The sequence below is a fragment of the Theropithecus gelada genome, chromosome 7a (assembly GCF_003255815.1).
Source record: "Theropithecus gelada isolate Dixy chromosome 7a, Tgel_1.0, whole genome shotgun sequence".
Lineage (NCBI taxonomy): Eukaryota > Metazoa > Chordata > Mammalia > Primates > Cercopithecidae > Theropithecus > Theropithecus gelada.
Window position 1 is genome coordinate 34,769,012 of NC_037674.1, and position 23,854 is coordinate 34,792,865.

At 44.2% G+C, this 23,854-nt stretch overlaps 1 protein-coding gene across 2 annotated transcripts in view; it reads left to right on the forward strand.

Moving 5' to 3' along the window:
* Positions 1 to 1,062: 1,062 nt before the first annotated feature.
* Positions 1,063 to 23,854, forward strand: part of FAM81A (family with sequence similarity 81 member A) — an 89,360-nt gene continuing 66,568 nt past the window's right edge. The window contains exons 1-5 of one of the 2 annotated variants that reach the window (XM_025389522.1): positions 1,091 to 1,172; positions 1,913 to 1,953; positions 2,831 to 2,996; positions 21,113 to 21,209; positions 22,502 to 22,775. In XM_025389522.1, coding sequence (XP_025245307.1) covers positions 21,190 to 21,209; positions 22,502 to 22,775 — 294 coding nt within the window. In that variant the 5' untranslated portion in view covers positions 1,091 to 1,172; positions 1,913 to 1,953; positions 2,831 to 2,996; positions 21,113 to 21,189. Of the gene's footprint in view, positions 1,173 to 1,912; positions 1,954 to 2,830; positions 2,997 to 21,112; positions 21,210 to 22,501; positions 22,776 to 23,854 lie in introns of both variants that reach the window. The other variant, XM_025389521.1, reaches the window with a different exon arrangement.

Consider the following 23,854-nt stretch of genomic DNA (forward strand, 5'->3'; position numbering starts at 1 on the left):
CCCAAGATCACACACAAATAACAGTCTTTAATACTAACAGCCCCTAAATAATAATCCTGCGGGAGCGAGGATTCCAAAAACGCTCAGTTGAATCCACAGTTCGGGCTCTTCTACCATGTCGGGTTCCTTCCCCTGGGTTGGAAGGGCTCAGGCTCGGGGGAGACAGACAGGAGCCCCTGTGCTGGGTAAGCACCAGTGTCTGCGGAGGAGGCACGAACCAGATGAGGCGAGGCGGGCAAAGGTCGTGTACCCCTCAACTCCGCTGAAATCCCGCCCACCGAGAGGAAGAATAATTATGAGTGAATGGGTTTGCGCGTCCTGATGAGAATCCAAAATCGAAAGGAAGGTGGAAAGAGCCAGGACGCGCTGGGAGGGGATGAAGCTGATAGGAGAAGAAAGGACTGGGAAGAGGAGGGGTGTTCGCGGTTCTTTCTTGCGTCGTGTCTGCTGCGATGAGACACGATCCTGGGTCCTAACTGCAGGTGTCAAGGAGATTCAGTAAATGACACTTGGCAGCCCCGGAGAGTTCGTTCACCTGCACAGGTGGGGCGTCACCGTGGCCTAATCAAATAACTTCTCCCCAATTTGAGGTGAGGCGGGGGAGATAACTCTTTTTGTGGGAAAGCGGTTTAGTAAATAAGGTATATTGGGGCTCTGGAGAGAATTGCAATGCCACCACCGTGGCTATGATCTCCATCAGGCACCATTTCAACACGTCTCCAAATCAACCATCCCTACAACAGGATTTATTTTCCAATGAGCGAAATCCCCGCCCGCCAACTCCAAGGCTCTTGGATGCGAGCTCTGTGGGAAACAGCAGCGACGAGCAGAGGCTATTTTGGGTGTGGGAAGGAGGAGGGAGGAGGGGCGGCGCCGCCAGGCTGGGCGCGGGTGCGCGGGGAAAGCCTCCAGCTCGGGCTGCCACGGCAACCGCGTCCAGGCAACGCGCCCGGAAGCGGCTCGGGCGGCGCGCGGCGGCTCGCGCCCCCCGGGAGCCGCGAACCCTGCCGGGCCGCGCGCCGGGCCAGGCGGCAGGCGCGCGCTGATTGGACGGCGCTCCCCGCGGCGCGGGCCCGCAGCCGGGCGCCCTGCTCAGCCAGCGCCAGCGGCCGCCGCACCCAACCGCGCCGGTGAGGATATGGGCAGCCGTGGCGCGCCCGCCCCGCGCGCCGGTGAGTGCCGCGCCCCGGGAACCCCGAGCGGGCGGCCTCCGGGGCTGGGCTGCGGGAGCTCCCTGGGACGGCCGGTGACCTTGGGGCAGCCGCTCAGGAGATAGGCGTAGGGGAGAGAGAGCTGCGCGTGGCCCATGTGACATGCCGCGGGCGAGAGGGTTAACTGCATGTGACGCGAAGGGCTGAAGTTGGGCACAGAGCGCAACTGGCGTTGCATTTTCGCGGGGGCTGCAGGCTAGCGAACCAACCGACGCCCGAGGGACTGTTTGGGGGAGCTGGGGTGGTGCACGGATTGCCAGGGGTAAAGGCGAGTCAGCCGAGCCACGACTCAGAGTGAGTGACCTTGGGCAGGTTAACCATCTGCTCTTCCGCCTCTTCGCTTTTTCTCATCTTTCAAAGGAGGGGCTAGGGGGTCTTTGCAGTTCCAGAATGCTGTTGTGCCATCCTACTGCGAGCTGAGAAAGAGCCCTAAAGTACGGTTCTGCAGGTACCGGAGATGCAAAGCTTGACCATGTTTATTCTAGGAGGGGTTTCCATTAATTGGCTCCTAAAGTGGCAAGAAATGTTATCGTTGTCTGGAAGATTATGGAGCAAGCAGTCGGTGGTCCGGAGAACGGCTTCTTAAGATGCACAGGTTAAAACCTCTTAGGTGCCCTAAAGACATGAACAAAATCAGGATTAATGCTCCTAAGTTCTTCTTTCCTGTAGTTAATCTAATAGGAAACTTTGTATTTGAACAGGTAAAATCAAAACCCAATCGTGGCAGGCAGCAGCAAATTGAGTGAGTCATTTCTTCAATGTGCACGAGGTTTATGTGTGTGTGTGCGCGTGTGTGTGTGTGTGCGTGTGTGCGCGTGCGCTCTCGTCCTCAGCTTGAAGTCTGTGTACGGCAGTGTTAGAAATTATTTCATAGGAGTAGCCAGAAATAACGCTAGAATGATTCGAATCCACAAAAGTGCAGCTCTCTCAGAAGCAGGGGCAAACATTTGCAACTTGCTTTTAAAATAAGAGTTAGGTTTGTAGAGAATAAATATTGAGAACCATCCCCAGGTTTGCACACTGTATGTGTCTTGTGTGTCCTGTCACTGAACGTGTGTGTGTGTGTGTTGGGGGGCGGGGGGGATTCCGTGGCACTTATCCTATTTTTAGCATTGACTGGTACTAAAAAAGACACTTAGGCCCCCTTCCATATCCACTGTCTATAAAGTTCCCTCTTCCACGGAGGGGAAGGGAGGAAGTACCCTCTCACACGTATCCCTGGTTGCCCCTTCTGACTTTCTACTTAAAGGCTGCCCTTGATTTTCATTCGAATCTGATTTCATCTGTATAGGAATGTGGGTTGGGAAGACACAGTTTCCGATGTTAATGAATAAGCTTCTGCAAGCTTGTTTACCTGAGGGCTTAATAACCTTTAATGTGTTACATGTTAGAAATCTGATAGCATATGGACGGAACAATCCTGAGTGCCCAGGGATTCAGCCACGAAGCCCTACCAACCCTTTAATGAACCACACCACATGGTGCTTGGAACCCTCCTTAGAGCATTATTCAGCCTCCTCTCTCTGCAGGCCACTGGGCTGTGTCACTCCGACCTGGCTTTCAATGTCTTGTTTCTTGTATCCTGCAGCCACACTCTTGCATTTTCATTTTTTCTGTAGCTGAGCCCACCTTCTCTCCTGAGCGCCAGAGCCTGAGTGAACAACTTCCCACAGAAGAGCCTTCTCTAGTGTCCTCTGCCTCTCACCAGAGTAGGGAGGCTCTTCCACTTGCTCCTTAGTGCTGCCTGCAAACCAATGCACCATCACCAACCAAGTCTCTCGGAAGGTAGTGCTGTCTGCTTATGCCCCTACCCTCCTTATCTTCTGGTCCCGTGCTTCCCAAACCTCGGGGCTCCTCAGAATCACCTGGGAAATTTTGAAAAACTTGGTCTTTGGACTCCCTCAGATACACCAAATTAGAATCATTGGGGGCTGGGGTAGGGTGGGGGAGTAAGACCTAAAAATCCCTATTTTAAAAACAAACCCCAAAAGGAAGAACAGCAGGAGAGGATGAAGAGAAGACAGAACTCTCTGGGCAGTTCTGATGTACACCCAGGTACAGTGGGGATCTCTTCACTTAATGCTACAAAAAAGTGATAAACAAACAAAAAACGTGAGCAGCCAGCTTCATTCTCTTCTCTGCTTTGTCTTTTGCCAGGGACTTTGGGGTTTGTGTTGAAGCTCTCTTAATTCTTTGACCTTGAAGTTCCTCAACATCTATTCCTAGAGCCTCAGTGTCCACTTTGCTTCAGCTAACATCTTGGACTTGTTCAGTCTTGAGCAAGACGGAACCTTCGAGATCTTGAACTTGGACTTCAGCCTATTTAGCTGATACTACCCACATACTGCTCTGGATTTTAACCATCACCGAGGACCCTGATCCCTTAAGCAGTTGCTGTTCCAATCCTTCAGCCCATCTGTGACTCTGTTTCTCCACTTGGGGCATGTAGGTTGCTAGCCATTTCTGTTCTGTCTGGGATCCCAGAATCCTTTGTTTCAATGTGTTGGGCTTCTCATATTCCAGTCCTCAATCCAAAATCACCCCCCTTACTTGCTTATTCTTCTCCCAGCCTGCCACATTATCCAGGAGGAAGTCACAAAGACTTTTGGACAGGTTCCATTGGAAATTTACGCTGCCTCTAATTTCACCAGATAAATTCCCACTTTACCTTCCTCAAGACCCCCAAGTGTCTTTCTCTTCCTCTCTTTGTCCTTCTTTATTTCCTCTTTCTCAAAGGAAGAAAATGTCTACAAGTCCCTTCCCCAAGATTAATCCACATGCACTCCACACTCTTCATTCTGTCGTCTTGATTCCTTCCTTCTCACCTCTTTTGGGAACTGGCTGCATTTGTTGTTCGTCTTCTCCAGTGTCTTTGGTCCTTCCCTACTCCGCCCCAGCCCTTACTCCACCATATGGGTCATCCTCCCCATAAGAAACTATGGTAGGGTCCTCGCTCTGTCCAATAGAATTTTCTGTGGTAAGAAAAATATTTTATATCTGCACTGTCTCATAGGGTGGTCACTATCCACATGTGGTTCTTCAGCACACGAAATGTGGCTAGTGTGACTGAGAACCAAGTTTTCCGTTTAGTAAATTCTAAACTAATTTAAATCCAATTGACGTAGTCAGATAGGGCCAATGGCTCTTGTATGGGGCAGCAGTGTTCTTGATCCTGCTACTCTGTTGAACTGTCCTCAGGTTGTCTTCTTTGTCCAGTAACCTATTCTGGTTTCACCCTCATCTTTCTGTTGAAACTGCTTCCTTGGAGGGCTCTGGCATAGGTGTCCTGGCTGCAGATCTGAGGCCTTTGCCCTGTCCTTCTTCTCCTTGGTCCCTGCCCTGCGTCTCCTGGCAGCGGTCAGCCCTTTGTGCCTCTCTCTCTCCCTGTCTCCATGACACTGGTTGTCCAGGCCTACTCGAACCTCATTTGTTTCCTTTTTCTTCCTGGCCTGTAGACACAGGGATGCTGTGAGATCCTGTCCTTGGTCTTTCTTTTCCTTTTCCTCTTCCCTTCTCCCTGCCCCAGCCTCCCCTCTGAGCCCGCAGTAGTATTTAAAGAGCACTGGGCGCTTTCCCCGCGCCTCACTGGGCGCCCTCGCCCACTTGTACTACTTCCTCTAATCCTTACTCCAACTCTGTGAGGGAGAGACTCTGATTACTCCCGTTATGTAGGTGCAGAAATTGAAGTCGAGGGAGATTTGAATAACTTAAAGAAAACACTGCTTTCAAGGAGCAGATCTGGGAAAGAGACTCCACCAGTCTGACCTTAGAGCCGCACTTTTAACCCTGTTTACTCAGGGCCCCCAGGTACCTTCAAATCTATATTTTGGGCCCTGAGCTGTCTCCCACATTTCACTCAGAATGTAATACTCAGAAGCCTGGCTGCTTTGTCTCTACCTTGTCATCCTGGCTTCTGTAATAATTTTTCCCCTTTTTAAACCTTTTACTTTGAATAATTCAAATTTATAGAAAAGTTACAATAATTGGCCAGGTACAGTGGCTCACGCCTGTAATCCCAGCACTTTGGGAGGTCAAGGTGGGTGGATCACCTGAGGTCAGGAGTTCCAGACCAGCCTGGCTAACATATAGTGAAACCCCGTCTCTACTGAAAAAATACAAAAATTAGTTGGGCATGGTAGCGAGTGCCTGTAATCCCAGCTACTCAGGAGGCTGAGGCAGGAGAATTGCTTGAACCCAGGAGGTGGAGGTTGCAGTGAGCTGAGATCGTGCCACTGCACTCCAGCCTGGGCGACAGAGCAAGACTCCGTCTCTAAAAAAAAGAAAGAAAGAAAAGTCGTAATAATTAAAATAATTCCCAACATACCTTTCAACCAAATTCTCTAAATGTTAATTTTTAACACGCTTGCTTTACCTTTCTCACTCTGTCATATTCTCTCATTCTCTGTCTCTGTGTCTGTGTGTCTATGTGTTTATGCACACACATATGTATACACACACACACACACATATGTTGTCATTTTCCCTGAACCATTTTAGAGTAAGTTGTAGACATGGTACACCTTTGTCCTCCTAAATACTTAAGTGTATATTTCCTTTTAAAAAGGACATTTTCTTGTATAAGTGCCAAAATCGGAAAATTAGCATTAAGAGCTATTATCTAATCAACAGGCCTTATTCACGTGTCATCTATTGAACTAATAGTGTCCTTCATAGCAAAAGAGGAGAAAAAAAAGATCTTTATTGTTTTATTTTGTTTTTGAGACAGAGTCTTGCTTGGTTGCCCAGGCTGGAGCGTAATGGCACGATCTCGGCTCACTGCAGCCTCCACCTGCCTGGTTCAAGCAATTCTCCTGCCTCAGCCTCCTGAGTAGCTGGGATTACAGGCACCTGCCATCATGCCTGGCTAACTTTTGTAATTTTGTAGAGATAGGGTTTTACCATGTTGGCCAGGCTGGTCTTGAACTCCGGACCTCAGGTGATACACCCGCCTCGGCCTTCCAAAGTGCTGGGATTATGGGCGTGAGCTGCCGCACCTGGCCAAAAAAAGCTTAAAAAAAAAAAAAAAAGATGTTTTCTGGTCCAGGATCCAATCCAGGATCTGTGTTACATTCGTTGTCATGCCTCTTTCATTTCCTCTAATCTGGGACAATTTCCCAGTGATTCTGTCTCTCGTGAACCTTGACACGTTTGAAGTGTGCAGTCCAGTTACGTAGTAGAATGCCCTGTAGCTTGGCCTTGTCTGATGTTTCTCATGAGTAGTGGAGTGTGTCCTTCTCAGTGCATTCCTTGATGACATTAGTGCCGTCATCCTCTTCTGTGTAACCAGAGCTTGAACACCTGGGGTTATTCTGACTTTCTGTTCCTTACACTCCCACATCCAGCCGGTCATTGGGTCAAGTTGAGGTGTTCCCTGCACAGTCTCCCTCCATTCGTGCCTTCCTTTCTGCTCCTACTATCTCTCTCCTGTTTGGGGCAGTTGTGGAATGAAGGCCTGTGCACACTGGCCTCAATGGACTGTTCCAGCCTAATCAGCCACTGCTTAGCAACAGGAACCCAAGGGTCCCATAGTCCTCAGCAATCGGTATTTCCTCTGCTTTGCCCCCTCTCCACCCCTTCTCATGCTGCTCTGAATTCACATCATTTACCCCTTTGAATATCAGACTCAAATGCCTGTTCCTCAAATGCTTTTCCTGATGGCCCAGTTCAAACTGATCCTGCCTTCTGCCCAGTGGCACTGGCCAGCCCCTCCGTTCTTGCACAGTGGCTTGCTAATGTTATTTCCCTGCAGAATGGAAGTTCCTGCAGTGCGGGGGCTGTGTCTTGTTCAGCACTGTAGAGGCTCAATGAATATTTGTTGACTGGACTAAATTATTTGATGAAATCATTAAGCAAGTACACAGAACCACCATGGAGCTGTCTGCTAGCACGTGGTATGCGATGGTGGATGTGAGACCCATGCCTTACCCGAAGAGTCAGGTGGGTGTTGGCTCAAAATAGGATCTTTTTAGTAAAACGGTGGATAATTTGAGAAGGCATTTTCATGTTGTAAGTGGGAAAAATGATTCTTCCCTGATGACATCTTAACGTCGTGTGTATGTGTCAAGACAAAGAAAGAGCATATTTGATTTTTTTAAAAAAGAGTAGAGAAACTAACGTAGCATATTAAAAATGGCCCATCTAGTTCTTCACACGCCAAATGAGCAGCTGAATGTGAGAGGAGTAGTTTCTCCAGCTCCCTTCCTCCCTGGGAGCCCTGGAGCCACCTGCCTCCTCTGGCTGTCTGGCCTCCTGTGTCTCCTCTGCTGTCCTTCAGCACTGCCTCCCCACCTTACTCACTGTTTCTCTCCTCCCATATTTCGCTCTTTCTGTCTGTTCCTCTCTCTTAATTCTTCTACTGTTCTCCCTCTCCCTATTGACTGTTTTATTTTATTTTTTGACTTATTGGATGTGGTTTTATGTTCCATGAGTTTTTCCATATAAAAGCAGGTGATTTTTGCAAAAAGAGAAAAACCCAATTGGTTTTTATGCCTTGGTGGTCTTTTGTTGACTCCCTTCCATGCTCAGTGGTTCTCGTTATTTAAAAAATGTAGTTATCAGTGATAATAAAATGGTTTATCGGAAGGAACATAATTACCTCTTTCTGGTACACCAGGAAAATTACTAGGAATGTGCTGGTTGATAAATATCAAGAAGCCTAAAATTTTCAGTTGCTGCCAAGGGAACATTGGTACTTGAGGTTGAAAATCAGATTTCAGTGTGGTGAAAACTCAGATTTCCGGGTGGCGAGCTGCTGAGCTTACTGGGAACTTCAGTCTTCCTCCTTGAAGGTGTCTGCACTTGCTGACTGGCGGTCACCCCCTGCCCCACTACAGAACGCGTTTGTGGAGATGACATTCTCTCTGGATGAAGCAACTACAGAAGTGCAGGCAAGAGATTCTGCTGCCGTCGCTGAGTGTGGCTTAAATAAAAAGCATGTTTATGTGGGAGAGAATGTGTGGGGGTTGCTTTCGCATTATGGAATTCTTAAAATTGTTGAACCGGGAAGATGTTATTCAGAAACCCCTGGTGCCTTCAGCTTGTTTTTTGTTTATTTCAGGTTTCTTTTTTCCCCCATTTTTAATTATCTCTGGAAAAACTCAAGAGTCCTCCCCTGCTCCTAAAATAGTTATAAAATTAATGTGCTGTACTCAGGTCGTTACTCCACGTAAAAGAGTAGAAGACTCCCATGTTAAGCAGAGAAGTTCAGCCTCCTCTCTCTGAGTGTGAGAAAAAGGGCATAGACTGGAGACTGGATCTTTCTTCTGAGCCTAAATTCTTAGCTTTTCAGCCAGCAATTCATAGAGGGTAGAACCAAAAGTCACCACTGGCATTCTGTCTGTACAAGGGTACACAGAATCGTGCCTTCCCCTCCTAGTTTAGTAGGTAGAGAGTTTACATGGGCTTTTAATAATATTTTTTCTCTTCTAGCTGTTGCACTTGGCAGATTTCTTTTTTAACATTTGGTTATGTGTCTTTTCTAATGCTAGAAGAAAAGTTGCCAAATATTGCTGTTGATTATAATAAAACAACCTAAAAGTAATGACTTCTTTTTTGGTGTGAGTGTCCGGGCATGCTGCAGGGTGACCTCCAGCCTCCCGCCGAGCTCACAGCGTGAGTGTCCGGGCACACTGCAAGGTGACCTCCAGCCTCCCGCCGAGCTTACAGCTGGAAGGGCACCTTCAGTCAGCAATCGATATGTCATTTGGGTAGAGCAACTCAATAATGAAAACAGTGGATCTTCCCAAATTAGAAAAACAGAAAGGCGAATGAACGAATATGTATGAGTGTCCCGTGAAGAGGCGCTGTGCTAGGCTTTGTGGAGATTACAGGTTCTTGTAGGATGTGGTTCCCGCTGCCCTACAGCAGCTCACCTGGGGAGACATAATCCGTGAAAAGTTCAAATAACAATAGAAGATTTAAATAGCATTTCAAAATAGCTGTTATTAATAGAGGAGAACAAAAACCAATCTGTTTTTGCAAGGGTTCTCCTAAAAATGTTAACATCATTCTAAGCTGTGGAGAGTGGATTGAAGCAACATCAGTGACCAGTCACTGGGTTCTAGGGGTCTGTCTGTAAATCTGTCTGGACCTGCCAGAGGCCGTGTGTGCATTGCAGATTGACCGCCTCCCTTCAATTATGCAGAAATAGCTGCACTGGCTGGAAGAGCACTGTCAATGGTTTAAGCATTCTAAAGTTCACCTTTGTGGGTCCGAAACACATCACCCCTCTCCCTTCTACCTCCAACAGAATTCCCTTTATGAATGTGATAGAATGGAAGGGAAAGAGTGCAAGTCTTGCTAAGTGGACTGAAGGTCATTTTCACAAAGGGCATTGAAAGTATCTGCTCTGGGACCCCGTGGAGGGACTTGCACTTTTCCTGGAACCTCAAGTTTTTGGAATACTGTGCTGGCGTCACTCCAGAACCACTGGACCTGTACAACATGCTGATTCCCTGATGCACAGGCGATCCAGGCTTCAGTCCCAGCTTTGATGAGAGCACCAGCCTCAAGCCTTGTTCTGTGCCCACAAGGAAATGAAAGTAAAAATTGATAGCAAACTTACTTTAACTAAACCATAGTCTTTGCAGCCCAGAATCAGGCTTGTTTCTTGGTTTTGATTGCTGTAAATGAACGATTTATGCTTTTTATTGTTGTTGTCGTTCACTGGTTCATTCTTTTCTTCAAGAAGGTTTTATTTACATTTGTGTCATTGTGAAAATAGCGCACTTGTTGAAGTATTTTGAAAATTAGGAAAAGCAGAATAAAAATGTACCCAGTGCCACTATTTACATTTCGATTCATTTCTTTCCACTGTTTTACAAGATATGACTATACGAATACTTCTAGTGCTAGAATCCTTGCCTCACACTCTCCAAGATGGTTGTAGGATTTCTGGATTGCTGAGATGATGTACAGTTGCAAAAATGTCAAGATGTGTCAGGTAAGCTACATCTGCTGTTGGCCTAAGGACAGATGTTTTGGTGTGAGGATGCCCAATGTCTTAGAGACCATGTAAGTCCTTGATGACGTACCCAAATTTCCCTAGATCGGCCTCACAGCCATAATGCCATGTGCATTCCTCAATATGCTAGCCCAATATATTTCTCCCAAGGACGGCTCAGCTATTCTAAAAAATTCTGATCAGGAGTGGGGAGAGGTGAGCTGCCTATGAAGAAGACAGAGTGTGCTTATTTGCACTGTTTTCATTTCCTTTGCACATAATTTGGAGGCACTTCCCCAACTGGGACAGTGTGGTTAATTTGTGGAAAGCTCCTGCTACTAGCACTGGTCCTTCCTTTGGCCTTGTCAATCTAGATACATTGGCTTGGGAAATTAGGCATCCTGACCTCAGTTGCACAGCCCTCTTCCTCCTTTTACCAAAGCACATGATTTAGCCAGATACCAACTATCCACACCACAGAGATCATTCCAGCAATTTGGCATGGGGAAAGTTGGTAGGAGGATGAGTGAAGGGAGGGGAGGGAGAAACAGCGTTAAAGGTAGCCTCAAGACCATGGAGGCATCTAGGCATGGAGGGAGGAGGCCTCAGATACAGGAGAGAAGGCAGGCAGATAATTGGTGGCCTGGGCACTCAGCAGGGCAGTGGTTACCTTGTCCTTGACTTTGAGTCTCCTACCTCATCCATCTTTGCTGGCCCATGGTCAAGCAGTCTTCTCACTGTGGGGAGAAAGTGAAGGGGGAGGAGCAAGAGGAGCAGGATATGGTAGTGGTGGCAGTGGTAGTGGAGGTGGATAACTTCAACATTTGCAGGGTTGGCTGGGTGTGGTGGCTCAGGCCTGTAATCCCAGCACTTTGGGAGTCCTAGATGAGTGGATCATGTGAGGTCAGGCGTTTGAGACCAGCATGGACTACATGGTGAAATCCCGTCTCTACTAAAAATACAAAAATTAACTGGTTGTAGTGGTGGGCACCTGTAATCCCAGGTACTCGGGAGGCTGAGGCACAAGAATCACTTGAACCCGGGAGGTGGATGTTGCAGTGGGCGGAGATTGCGCCACTGCACTCCAGCCTGGGCCACAGAGCAAGACTGCCTGAAAGAAAAAAAAAAAAATTGCAGCGTCCTTTAAACTCATGAGTCAAAATGTTTGCACCATCTAAATTGTGGTGCCTTGGAGCAAAGCTCTGGTTCCCAGGCCCTGGTTATAGTTCTAAATAATGTGTACTATTGTGCATTGTAGGATGTTTAGTAAGATAGAGAGAGAGAGAGAGAGAGAGAGAGAGTGTACTATAAATCCACCTTGGTGGGTTTTGTTTTTTTTCTTTTTTACCTTAGCATTATAGCAAGGACATAAATACATAAATATATTCTTAGCGTTTTTTTGTTTTTTAGTTTTTTTAGAGACAATATCTAGCTAGCTCTGTTACCCAAGCTGGAGTGCAGTGTCACGCAGCCTTGAACTCCTGGGCTCAAGCAATCCTCTTGCCTTAGGCTCCTGAGTATCTTGGACTACAGGTGTTCACCACCATGCCTGGCTAATTTATTTTTTATTGTTATTTTCTTGTAGAGACAAGGCATTGCTATGTTGCACAGGCTGGTCTTGAACTCCTGGCCTGAAGCGATCATCCTACTTCAGCCTCTCAAAATGTTGGATTACAGGCATGTAATCCACTTTCCTGGCCAGCTATTGATATTCTTTTGAGTGGATGTGCTGTGTTCTAACCGCTCTTCTATTGTTGGGCATTTAACCAATAGCCATTTATAGAAATATTATCATCTAGTCAAGATCACATAGTATTAGGTATGGTTAAAATGCTTTAAGAGTAGAGATTTCATGGGGATTAGTTACTTTGCCATGGAATTCCAATTTCATGGTCCTAGAATGTATAGGGCAAGAGTGAGTTCTGTACATCCCCTGGAGTGTCCAACAATTTAACTCCCCTTTGAACTCTTGGTTTACATATTTTTTTAAGTGGGGGCAGGAAGAAGTAATTTCTTTCTTTTAAATTGACACAGTGAAAAATTAAGAAGTAAAAGATACATTTAGTCAAAGCTCCCAGTGTTCTATCTGTTCCTGTCTATTTTTCACTTAGAGAGAAATATGACCCTGACTTGGTATTTGTCATTTCCACATTCATCTTTAGATGTTACAGATTTGGCATATTACTTGGCATAATTTAAACCTTTATAAAATGACATTGTGTAGTGTTCATATCCTTCTTCAGCTTACTTTTTTCACTTAATATATTTGTGAGATTCATTCACATTGGGGCTTGTAATTATAATTCATCGTTTTCTCTTTCTTTCCTTTTATTTATTTATTTTTTTGAGACAAAATCTCACTCTGTTGCTCAGGCTGGAATGCAGTGGCGAGATCACTGCTCACTGCAGCCTTGACCTCCCCAAGCTCAGGTGATCCTCCCACTTCAGCCCCTTAGTAGCTGGGACAATAGGTGTGTGCCACCACACCCAGCTGATTTTTTTTTTTTTTAATGGAGATGGGGTTGCCATGTTGCCCAGGCCCACTCCTGGGCTCAAGCCATCTGCTGCCTCGGCCTCCCAAAGGGCTGAGATTACAGGCCTGAGCCACTGCACCTAGCTGCTAATTCATTTATTTTCAATCCTATTTGTTCTTTCATTGCATGAATATGTCACAGTTTATTTCTCCATTTGCCTAATGATGGGCGTTCATTCCCACCTCCTCATTTTTTTGCTATTAGAAACAATGCTACCTTGAGTATTCTTGCAAATGTCTCCTTAAGAGCACATTTGGAAAGTTTTTTGAGGATTCGTTAGTAGTAGAATTATTAGGTCATTAGGTTTGTGCATCTTCAGCTTTACTAGATATTGAACACTGCTTTCTAAAGTGGTAGTATCAATTCACACTCCCATCTGGTGTTCCTGTTGTTCCATATATATTCTTGTCAATACTTGATCTTATCAGACTTGATTTTTTGGCAGGCTGATGTGATGAAATGGTATCTCTGGGGGATTTTATCTCTTATGGCAAATTAGATTTATTTTATAGTTTGCTTCCGTTGGCCAGAACAGAACCAAAGTTACGTATATTAAAAACAACAACAACAACAAAACTTGTTCAAGTGCTTATCCTTCAATATTCTTTTAAGATTTGCCAAGCAAGACAGCCATTTGGAAATCTATTTAGACTTAAAACTTAGATTATAAAATAAATATTCTATTTCCAGTGAACAGAATTATACCCTGTGTAATTTGGTATTAGAACCTCAGCTGACTCCAACTGCCCACTGAGTACAGGTGACTGTCAGTTGGCTGGTCTCTGGATGCTGTATTCTCTTGGTTAGAAGCAAGTCACAGGTCCCGCCCACACTCAAAGGGAGAGGACCATGCAAGGTGTGAACACCAAGAGACAAGGATGGTGTTGGTGGGGGGCGCACCTTATGAGTCTGTCCACCACAGCAGGGACCCTTTTTGATCATCATGTTTCAGCATCATGGGTTCCAGTGTCGTGGGTTTAGATCAGCATTGTTAGGGTGATCAGAGACTATCCGGAGGCTGACTTACCCAGCCTGGTTCCCACTGGAAGTGAAATTCCAACATATTAATTCACATCGAGAAAAGTAGCTGGCAGATAGACTTAGGCTTGTGTTTGCCAATTCCTGTGTACTCTTCTTTTATGCACAGCTACACGGAAAGCTAAAAGATGTGGTTGGTGAGTATGGACTCAGGGCAAGGAGTGAATAGGATTATCTTTACGCTCATATCATTGGACCATGAGAGCCTAATGCATCCCCCTGTATTATAGAACTTTTCCTGCTGCCCTGGATTCTTAGGTCCTTGGAAACACCAATAATTTTTTTTTTTTTTTTTTTTTTTTTTTGAGATACAGTCTCACTCTATCCAGACCAGGCTAGAAGGCAATGGTGTGATCTGGGCTTACTGCAACCTCTGTCTCCTGGATTCAAGTGATTCTTCTGCCTGAGCCTCCCGAGTAGCTGGGATAACAGGTGTGGACCATCATGCTCTGCTAATTTTTGTATTTTCAGTAGAGATACGGTTTCATCCTGTTGGCCAGGCTGGTCTTGAACTCCTGACCTCAAATGATCCATCCACCTCGGCCTCCCAAAGTGCTGGGATTACAGGCATGAGCCACCACGTCTGGTCACCAATACGTTTTGTCTCTTCAAACTCTGCTTTTAGTAGACATGCTGTGTATACCATCCTCCTTTCTGGTTGCACATTCATTCTTGAGCCAGAATATAATTCAACTGATTATATTCAATAGCATGAAATTAATTCAATTCAGTTATCTCTCCTGGACATTCACACACCCAGCAAACATTTACTGATCAGCTCTGATGTGCCAGGTGCTTGGGATATAGCTGTGGACAATACAGCTCCTCGTGGAGCATGCAGCATAAAGCCAAAGATGGATATTGAACTAGTATGATGAGTGCTTGCTGATTTCAGTAGTGAGTGTCAGCAGTGTCTTGGATCGTTTTTATAAATCAGCTGTTCCCATCTCTTTCTGATTCTTCAGATTTCATTGTCAGAGTCCCATCTTAACTTGGATTTTGCAGTCTTCCCCATTGACTTTCTACACTACCTGCATCATTTTGTAGAGCAAAGGAAAGGAAAATAAGATACCAAAAAGCTGAACTGATCCATGATTATAAATGCTATTTCAGTGAAAATGTCCATCATTAAGAGACTAGCTAACAATTACGGTAGATCCATTCAGTGGACTATCATGCAGGCATTAAAGACGGTGATGTAGGCTGAGCATAGTGGCTCACATCTGTAATTCCAGCACTTTGGGAGGCCAAGGTGGGAGGATTACTTGAGGCTGGGAGTTTGAGGCCAGCCTGGGCAATATAGTAAGACCTCATCTCTGTAAAAAAATTGAAAAATTAGCCAGATATGGTGTTACGGGCCTGTGGTCCCAGCTACCCTGGAGGCTGAGGCAGGAGGATTGCTTGAGCCTAGGAGTTGGAGGCTGCAGTGAGCTATGACCAAGCCACTGTACTCTAGCCTGGGTGACAGAATGAGACCCTGTCTCACAAAAAAAAATTTTAATGGTGATGTATATCTTTATATATTGACATGGAATCATGCTTATGATGTAGTGTCAATTCGTAAATGCAGCATACACATAGTCTATGAAGTATTATATTATATTATATTATATATTTATTTATTTTGAAACCAGGTCTCACTGTGGCACCCGAGCTGGAGTGCAGTGGCATGATCTCAGGTCACTGCAGCTTCCAACTTACCAGGCTCAGGTGGTCCTCCTACCTTAGCCTCCTAAGTAGCTGGGACCGCAGGCATACACCAACATGCCTGCCTAATTTTTGCATTTTTTATAGAGATAGGGTTTTGCCATGTTGCCCAGGCTAGTCTTGAACTCCTGGGCTCAAGTGATCCTCTTCCCTTGGCCTCCCAAAGTGCTGGGATCATAGGCATGAGCCACCGCTCCTGGCTGAGAGTTTTATTTTAAAAATCATATAGGTATTCTATCAGATGTGCATAAAGGGACATTAGCCAGGGAAGGGAAAGGAACCAACCCTTACTGGAAGCTTATCCAGTGCCCTAAGGCCAGACACTGTTTTGGATACTCCATAGCCTTCTGTGGCTAATGCCTGGTGATGCAGAGGCTGAGGTCCTAGGTTCAAATCTCTGCTCTACTTCTCCTTAGACATGTGATGTTGGGCCAGTTGCTGAACATTTCATAGTCTTAGTTTCCTCTGGTTCAATGTTGATAATAAGAGTAATCCTTTACAAACAATTGTGATGATGAATTAAACTAATGCACATAAATGTGCTTCGTGAGTACCTGACCTTCACGAGTAAGCAGTTACTCCTTACATTATGTGTGAGCAGCTGTTAGTTATGTGACCCCCAACCCAGCCAACTCAGGTGGGCCCGCTGAGATTGTACAGATAGTGGGGAAGCCAGGATTCAAGCAAGAGCCTTTCTGATCCTACCAGCATGTTTTCTGTGAGAGAAAATTGTGTTGGACTGTAGTTATATAAAGGGAGAGTGAGAGAAAGAGGGATGAGAGAGACAGTAGAAGGAGGAAAACAGGCAGGAAAAATGGGAAGTGAAGAGAAAGGGCAAAGGAAAATGAAGAGGAATCAATGGCAGGGAAAGCAAAAAAAAAAAAAAAAATTGTAAGAGAGGAGGCAGGGAGAAGGTAAGGGAGAAGAGCTGGAAGAGGGTAGGGAGGGAGGCAAGAGGAGAGAGAGGAATGAGAAGCCCTAGGTGAATCCGCATGCCTCTCCTGCTACTCCAGCCAGATCCCATCTCTGGGCTGCCTGAATTCCCAGTCTAGTCACCAGGGCCTTGGGCCTGCATGCACCACTGTGCCTCCCCATCTCCTCCGACTCCTGCTTGCCTGGGAGGCCCTTGCCTTCCACCATCCCACACAATTTCCTATCACTCCTCAGGGCCTGCCGATCAAGTCCAAAGGCCTGTGGGTGCTGTTGGAGGTGAGTTAGAGAACGACTCCCAGCTGTCTTTCCAGACAAACCTTCCACTGTTCCCGCCCTCTATCCTTTCACTCTGTTTTTAGCTATAAGGAAATAGGGTTTTCTTTCACCATCATGTTACAACCGCTTTATTCATAAATGCTTTGCCTATTTTCTATTCCGATGGTTGGGCCTAATGTATCAATCCTATATTTTAATAGTGAAATGAAAAATTAACTGTTTTTACATGATTGATATTCAACTCATTAGTAAAAATTGTTGTTTTAATTTATTAAATTCATTTACCATTTTACATTAAAATGGTATGGCAGGTTTTTCTACTCAGTGTCATGTTACTTATAAAACCATAATAATTGGCATTAATGTCTTCTTTTTCATTAAAATATTAAAATACTCATCTCTATGTATATCTACTTCCTTTTTTGTTTCTCCCTTTATAGAATCCTCATAATCACAAATAATGATTTTGATTTAGATAATAGCAGTTCACTTTAGTCTTCTGTGAACTCCTGAATTCTATTTATATATTGCATATTTGGGGCATTTGGATTGTTTTTCTTTTTTCCTTTTTTGAGACAAGGTCTTACTGTGTCACCCAGGCTAGAGTGCAGTGGTGCATTCGTGGCTCACTGCAGCCTTGACCTCCCAGGCTCAGGTGATTTTCCCACGTTAGCCTCCCAGGTAGCTGGGACTACAGGTGCATAACACCACGCCCAGCTAATTTTTTTTTTTTTTTTTTTTTTGTAGAGACGGGGTTTTGCTATGTTGCCCAGGCTGGTCTCAAACTCCTGGGCTCAAGAAATCCTCCAACCTTAGCCTCCCAGGTGGGACTACAGGTGTGTGCCACCATACCTGGCTAATTTTTTTTTTTTTTTTGATTTTTTGTAGAGATGGGATTTTGCCATGTTACCCAGGCTGGTCCCAAACTCCTGGGCTCACCCTAGCCTCCCAGGTAGCTGGGACTACGGGTGTGTGCCACCACACCTGGCTAACTTTTTTTTTTTTTTTTTGTAGAGACGGTGTTTCACCATGTTGCCCAGGCTGGTCTCAAACTCCTGAGCTCAAGTGATCCACCCACCTTAACCTCCCAAAGTGCTGGGATTACAGGCCACAGTGCCTGGCCCCGGATTTTATTTTTTGTTATTTTTTCCCATTCTTTTCTTCTTGCTTTACCTACCTGTCCCTTCCCCCAACTTCTCCCAATTTTAAAACTGTGTAAAGTGGAGATTGTTTAATATATTGTTTAATATAGTGGAATCACAGCACAATCAAAACAGCATGAAACCCAGACCCGTGTGATAAGGTTGTAGACAGACCTGTGGTATCAGTGATCAGATTTACAAACGTACAGGAGATGATAACCTCAGGCAGGTAAGCCAGAATTAACAACGGGAAGATCTGCAAACGATGCTTGGGAGGTTATTTAATCCTGTGACTTATTCATTATCAATCTTTATTCATCTGCAATATAGATCCCACGTTCTGGCAAAGATTCGTGATGCTAACAAACCAAGCGACCTGCCAGATATGCAGATCCTCACCAGATTCATAAAGGGCACCCATTCTGAATAATGTGTCTTGTGAGCTCATACCTTATGAAATTTCTTGTCATAGAGCTGCATAGCACTTAGGAGGGTTTGCTTCTGAAAAGCCATCTCCGATAATCAGTGGTGTGGCTTGACTTTTGTGGCTCTGTTCAGGTAGATGAAATGACCTTCAGAGAAGGGGATGCCAAAGTCTCCATTCTTTCAGATACTTATTGAGTGTCTAATATTTGGGATTCAGTCTTGGTAAATAATTATACTTTTTAACTAAACTGTATTGCCTTATATCTTTATTGCTGCAGTTTCTGATCTGGAGAAGTGCTGGTCATTCACTCAGTCATTAACAAACACTTATGGATACTTCTAGGTCAGCCCTGTGTCTATTAAGATTTGAAACATGCCCATAAAGAGCGTGTTGTTTAGTAGGGGAGCTTGACTATTAAACAACTAAAAAGAATAGAGCATAATAAATAGTATATAAACAGATCAAGAGCTGGAGAAATGCAAAAGAGAGAACCATTTTATAGACTGGAGGGGCTGGTGAGGCCTTAAAGAGTGCATGAGTTTTCTAGGCTGGCAGGGGCGGGAAGGGCATTTCCCATAGAGCGCATGCAGAGGCGTGATGGCAGGAGAGTGCAGGACATATCCAAGGACGGTGGTGGATGGGTGGCAGGGGGAGGGTTCTGGGTGACTGGAGCAGGTGATTGTGGTAAGGAGTGGCCAAATATGAGGCTGGAAGAACAGGTTAGGCAGGCCAGAGCATGTTCAGAAGAAAGGAAGTAGAGGTTGGAGTGTTGGAGAGAAGGTGTGGAACAATCTCTCCATCCCCTATTTTGGGAAAGCCGACTCATTCTCATCAGTTCTTCCTGACCTAGCTGCTACCCAGGAAAAATCGACCTCTCTCCTGTTTTCCCTCCCCATGTGTTTTTGTTCATAGGGTTAGCCACTTAACCCATTGTTTTTGTTTGTTTGTATTTGAGACAGAGTCTCCTCTGTTGCCCAGGCTGGAGTGCAGTGGCGCTATCATGGCTCACTGTAGCCTCAACCTCCCTGGGCTCAGGTGATCCTCCTGAGTAGCCTCCAGAGTAGCTGGGACTACAGGTGTGCATCAGTATGCCTGGCTAGTTTTTGTATTTTTTGTAGAGATAGGGTTTCGCCATGTTGCCCAGCTGGCCTCGAACTCCTGGGCTTGAACTCCTGGGCTCAAGCAATCCTCCCACTTCGGTCTCCCAAAGTGCTGGGATTACAGGCATGAGCCACGACCCATTGTTTTCTGGTTGGTTTAGATGACTTCTCCTGAGGGAAGGGATTTTTGTTTTTCCTAGTTAGGTTACTTAATTAGCTAATAGATGCCAAATACATGTTTCTTAAGTTAGGCTACTCTGTAGATTAATATCTCAACTGAGATGTCTTACAACTTTAAAACTGTAAAGATTCTGTGATCCTAAATAACAGCATTTCCCACACTGGCCTAATTTTATTTATGGTAGTCCCCCCTTATCAATGGTTTCACTTTCCACATTATCCAAGGTCAACCATCGTCAAAAATGTTAAATAAAAAATTCTAGAAGTAAACAATTCATAAGTTTTAAATTGTGTGCTGTTCTGAATAGTGTGATGAAATCTTGTGTGATCCTGCTCCCTCCTGCCCAGAACGGGAAGCATCCTCTTGTCCAGCGTGTCCACACCATGTATACCCGGCCCTGTGAGTCACTTAATAGCCATCTCTGTTATCAGATTGATGGTTGGGGTATTGCAGTGCTTGTGACCAAGTAACCCTTATTTTACTTCATAATGGCCCCAAAGTGCAAGAGTACTGTGCCTAATTTATGCATTAAACTTAATCATGGGTATGTATGTGTAGGAAAAAGTAGTATATATAGGCTTCGGTTTCAGGCATCCTCTGGGGGTCTTGGAATGTATCCCCTGCAGATAAGGGAGGGCTACTGTAGTCTATATGGCAGAAATTCTTCTCTTTGACACTGAAGAACTCTTTGGGCACCATAGCTTGTTTGGCATGAATGACTTTTTTTTCCTTAAATGTAATTTGTTTCAAGTTCTTTGTCTAAGAAAGTGAAATGTTCACATTTTGAAACTCCAAAAATAAAACACTAGAGAGATGATGCCAAAACAGTGATTTCAATCAGAAATGCTTTCTGAATCCAGCATCTAAATGAGAATTAATTATGGAATCTGATCATGGTTAGTAGGCACTCATTGTTTTAAGGCAATTGATGGCAGTATTGAGGAACCTAAAAAAGTATTTTAAACGTTCTCTAGTGTTTTTCATATTTCTAATGAGTTGCGATGGCCAAATGTTCCTTATATGCAAGATGAAATATGAATGATTGTATCTTATTATAAAGTTTTCAAGTTCTGATGAAGAATATCATTCTCGTTCGCTTGGTAGATAGATATCTTCCCACAAATCAGATCACATTGATCATGTGCTATTTTATTTGAGATTAATTTAGAAATAAGTGCTCTTCATTTACGATGGAACAAGTAGTAAAAATTTTCTGAGATCAAATTTACTGAGGTAGTTTCCTGCAAATTTCTACAGAGAAGTATAAGATTGAATAAGCCTATTAAAGACACTCTAGTTTCTGTTAAAGTGGTTTCTCAAGCTTGAGATGCAGATTTGAAGTGAGGAAACTTCAGGAAACTCCATTGCACAGTCCCTGTTGATCTGTCTTGCAAGGCTTAGCTATATTAATTTCAGAAGAGCTTTGATTTTGCTTGATTGCTTTTCTTCTTATTTGGAAACATATGCTGTTTATTTCATGTATATGATACAAAGCATTTAATAATATAACTGAACAGTGTTTCAACATAATTTATGATCCACTTAGCAGCTTAATAATAAGCTTTTGAGGTTAAGTTCTAGATATAAACTGTTAAATAATTTAGTGCTTATTTTTTCAACAGATGTGAATTATTAAAAAGAAAATGGCCCAACGGAGCACTGTACTTCCTTCTCGTGTCACCAAGGAAAGGTATAATTTATGGAAAATATGCATCTAAGGTATACTTTTCCTTTCCACTCATCCCATGGGGGCTGCTAGTGGGTGTGATAGTTATAAATGAAAACTTGGGCTGTCACATTATCCAAGAATGGTTTTGTTCAAGGGCAAGAGAAACACTGTTGTGTCCTCTAGCTTTCAATTTATAGGATACTGTGGACCACTCAGTGACCCCAAGAAATAGAGATTTCACAGTAGTCCTGCAGTAGGTAGTCCTGTCTCGACAGTAGTCCTGTCGAGAGTGAAATATAACTCTGGGGACTTGAGGCTAACATCCCTGTTAAGCTTTTTAAATCAGAAGTTGCAGATTAGGGGCCTATCGGCCAAAATTGGCTCATGAAGTACATTGCTTGGCCTGCATGCTCTTGAATACGCTTTTTGGAGACAGAGTCTCACTCTGTTGCCCAGGCTAGAGTGCAGTAGCACAGTCACAGCTCACAGCAGCCTGGACCTCCTGGGCTTAGGTGATCTCCCACCTAGCCTTCTGAGTAGCTGGGACTATAGGTATGTGCCACCATGCCCAGCTAATTTTTAAATAGTTTTTTATAGAGATAGGGTCTCCTTGTGTTGCCCAGGCTGATCTTGAACTCCTGGGCTCAAGCAATCCTGCCACCTCAGCCACCCAAAGTGTTGCAATTACAGGTGTGAGCCACTGCGCTGGCCTTAAATACTTTTAAAATGAATCGTTAACATTTTAAAATCAAGTGATTTCACAATCAAGTCTGAATTTGCTAGCTCTTCTTGAAATATCAGATGATCTGGAAAAAGGGACCTGAAGTCCCTGATGGTTACTGATGGGTGCAGCAGAACCGTGGCTCCCTTTAGCTGGGAAATACCCTTTCCAGTTCTCCAAAGTCCCTAACACTCCCTATTGCCTCATATGTAGTAAGCTTCACTAATTTATGTCACCTGCCTGACCCATGTAGGCATTGAGTTTGTAACCACTGTTTCAGAAAGGGAGGAGGAGGAGAGCATGTTAGGAGACTTTGTTTGAACTTGATCTTGATAACATAGATTATATTGGGGAGACATCTCGGTGTACCAAAGTCTGCCAGCCTCTTGCTCTTGGAAGCCATGGAGACCACTTCTAGCACACTTAAATCTGTGGGCATGATTATTTAAAGATCTTTCCCGGCTCATGAAGAAAACTCTTTTAGGCAGAAATCCTGCCTCAAACCCTATTTAGCATGTGGTTATAGATAATTTGTATTTCCAAACCTCTCTGGGAAGTTTTGAATCTGGCTTTAAAAATTCTCTTTTCCCAATGAACAGCCCTCATGATTCCCTTCTGCAGGCGAGTGAGAACCATGCCCCGACACAGCCAGTCCCTGACCATGGCACCGTACTCATCTGTAAGCCTCGTGGAGCAACTGGAAGACAGGATCCTCTGCCACGAGAAAACCACCGCCGCCCTTGTAGAGCACGCCTTTCGGATTAAAGATGACATTGTCAACAGTTTGCAGAAAATGCAAAACAAAGGGGGAGGTGACCGCTTGGCCAGGCTTTTCTTGGAGGAGCATATCAGAAACATAACTGCCATAGTGAAGCAACTTAATCGGGATATCGAGGTAAGGTTTGTGAAAGTCAGGTGGCCTATGTCCCTTGCCACAGAATTGCCCCATGTCAGGAGGTCACCCAAGTCTAATTCCTACCTCCCAGGCAGTAATGCATTTAGAACAAAGCTGTCTGTCTTGTCTATTCTTAATTATCGCCAAGGAGACAGCTTGTGGAAATATCCTAATTAAATTTATTCCAGTATTTGATAACAGTGACTGTCAGTGTTATGTTTAATCTAAATTTACCTTGCTGATTATTAAATGACTTTATTTTGTTTGACTCTTAATGAAGAGAGGGAAGAACTAGTCAAATAGTTTCTCTCTGTAATCTTTCACATCTTTGAAGACAGCTATTAAGTCAGTTACTAAGGTCAGACTTTGTTGCTTCAGGTTAAATGTTTCTAGTTCATAATGATTATATGTAATACAGTTTATAACTCAAACAATTTAGGCATTCGAATTGCTCCTCAGACTCCCCTTTTTATTGCTGTAGTTTTCTTTGGAGTGAGACCAATAAAAGGCCAATATTGTCTATTTTTAGAATTGGTAGATTTACTGCTATTTATTGAACAATCACAGGGACCACACAGTTTAGTTCAGAAAGCTTCAGATCATTTAGGGCTTGGGTTTCCCTCACTACTCAATGTTCATATCTTTCACATGTAATGATTGAATATATGAATAATAGATATATGGCTAGATTAAGGAAAACTTTTGTTTCCTATGATGGAGATTATATCTGAATTATGCTTCCTAAAATTAAACCTCATTTCTTTTTTTTCATTGTCAGATTTGTATTTATTTATTTTAATGGCTTTATTGAGATATAATGTAAATGTCACAAAAAGTATAAAATTAAATGATTTTTAGTAAATTTATAAAATTGTGCAACCTCAACACAATTCAATTTTAGGACACTACCATCATCTTCCCAAAATTCGCATAAGCCTGTTTGCAGTCAAGTCCTACTTCTACCCCAGTCCCAGGCAACCACTCATCTACTTTCTGTCTCTAGAAATTGGTCTTTTCCAGACAGTTCATATAAATGGAAACCTTACAATATGAGGTCTTTCGCTTCTGGCTTCTTTCTT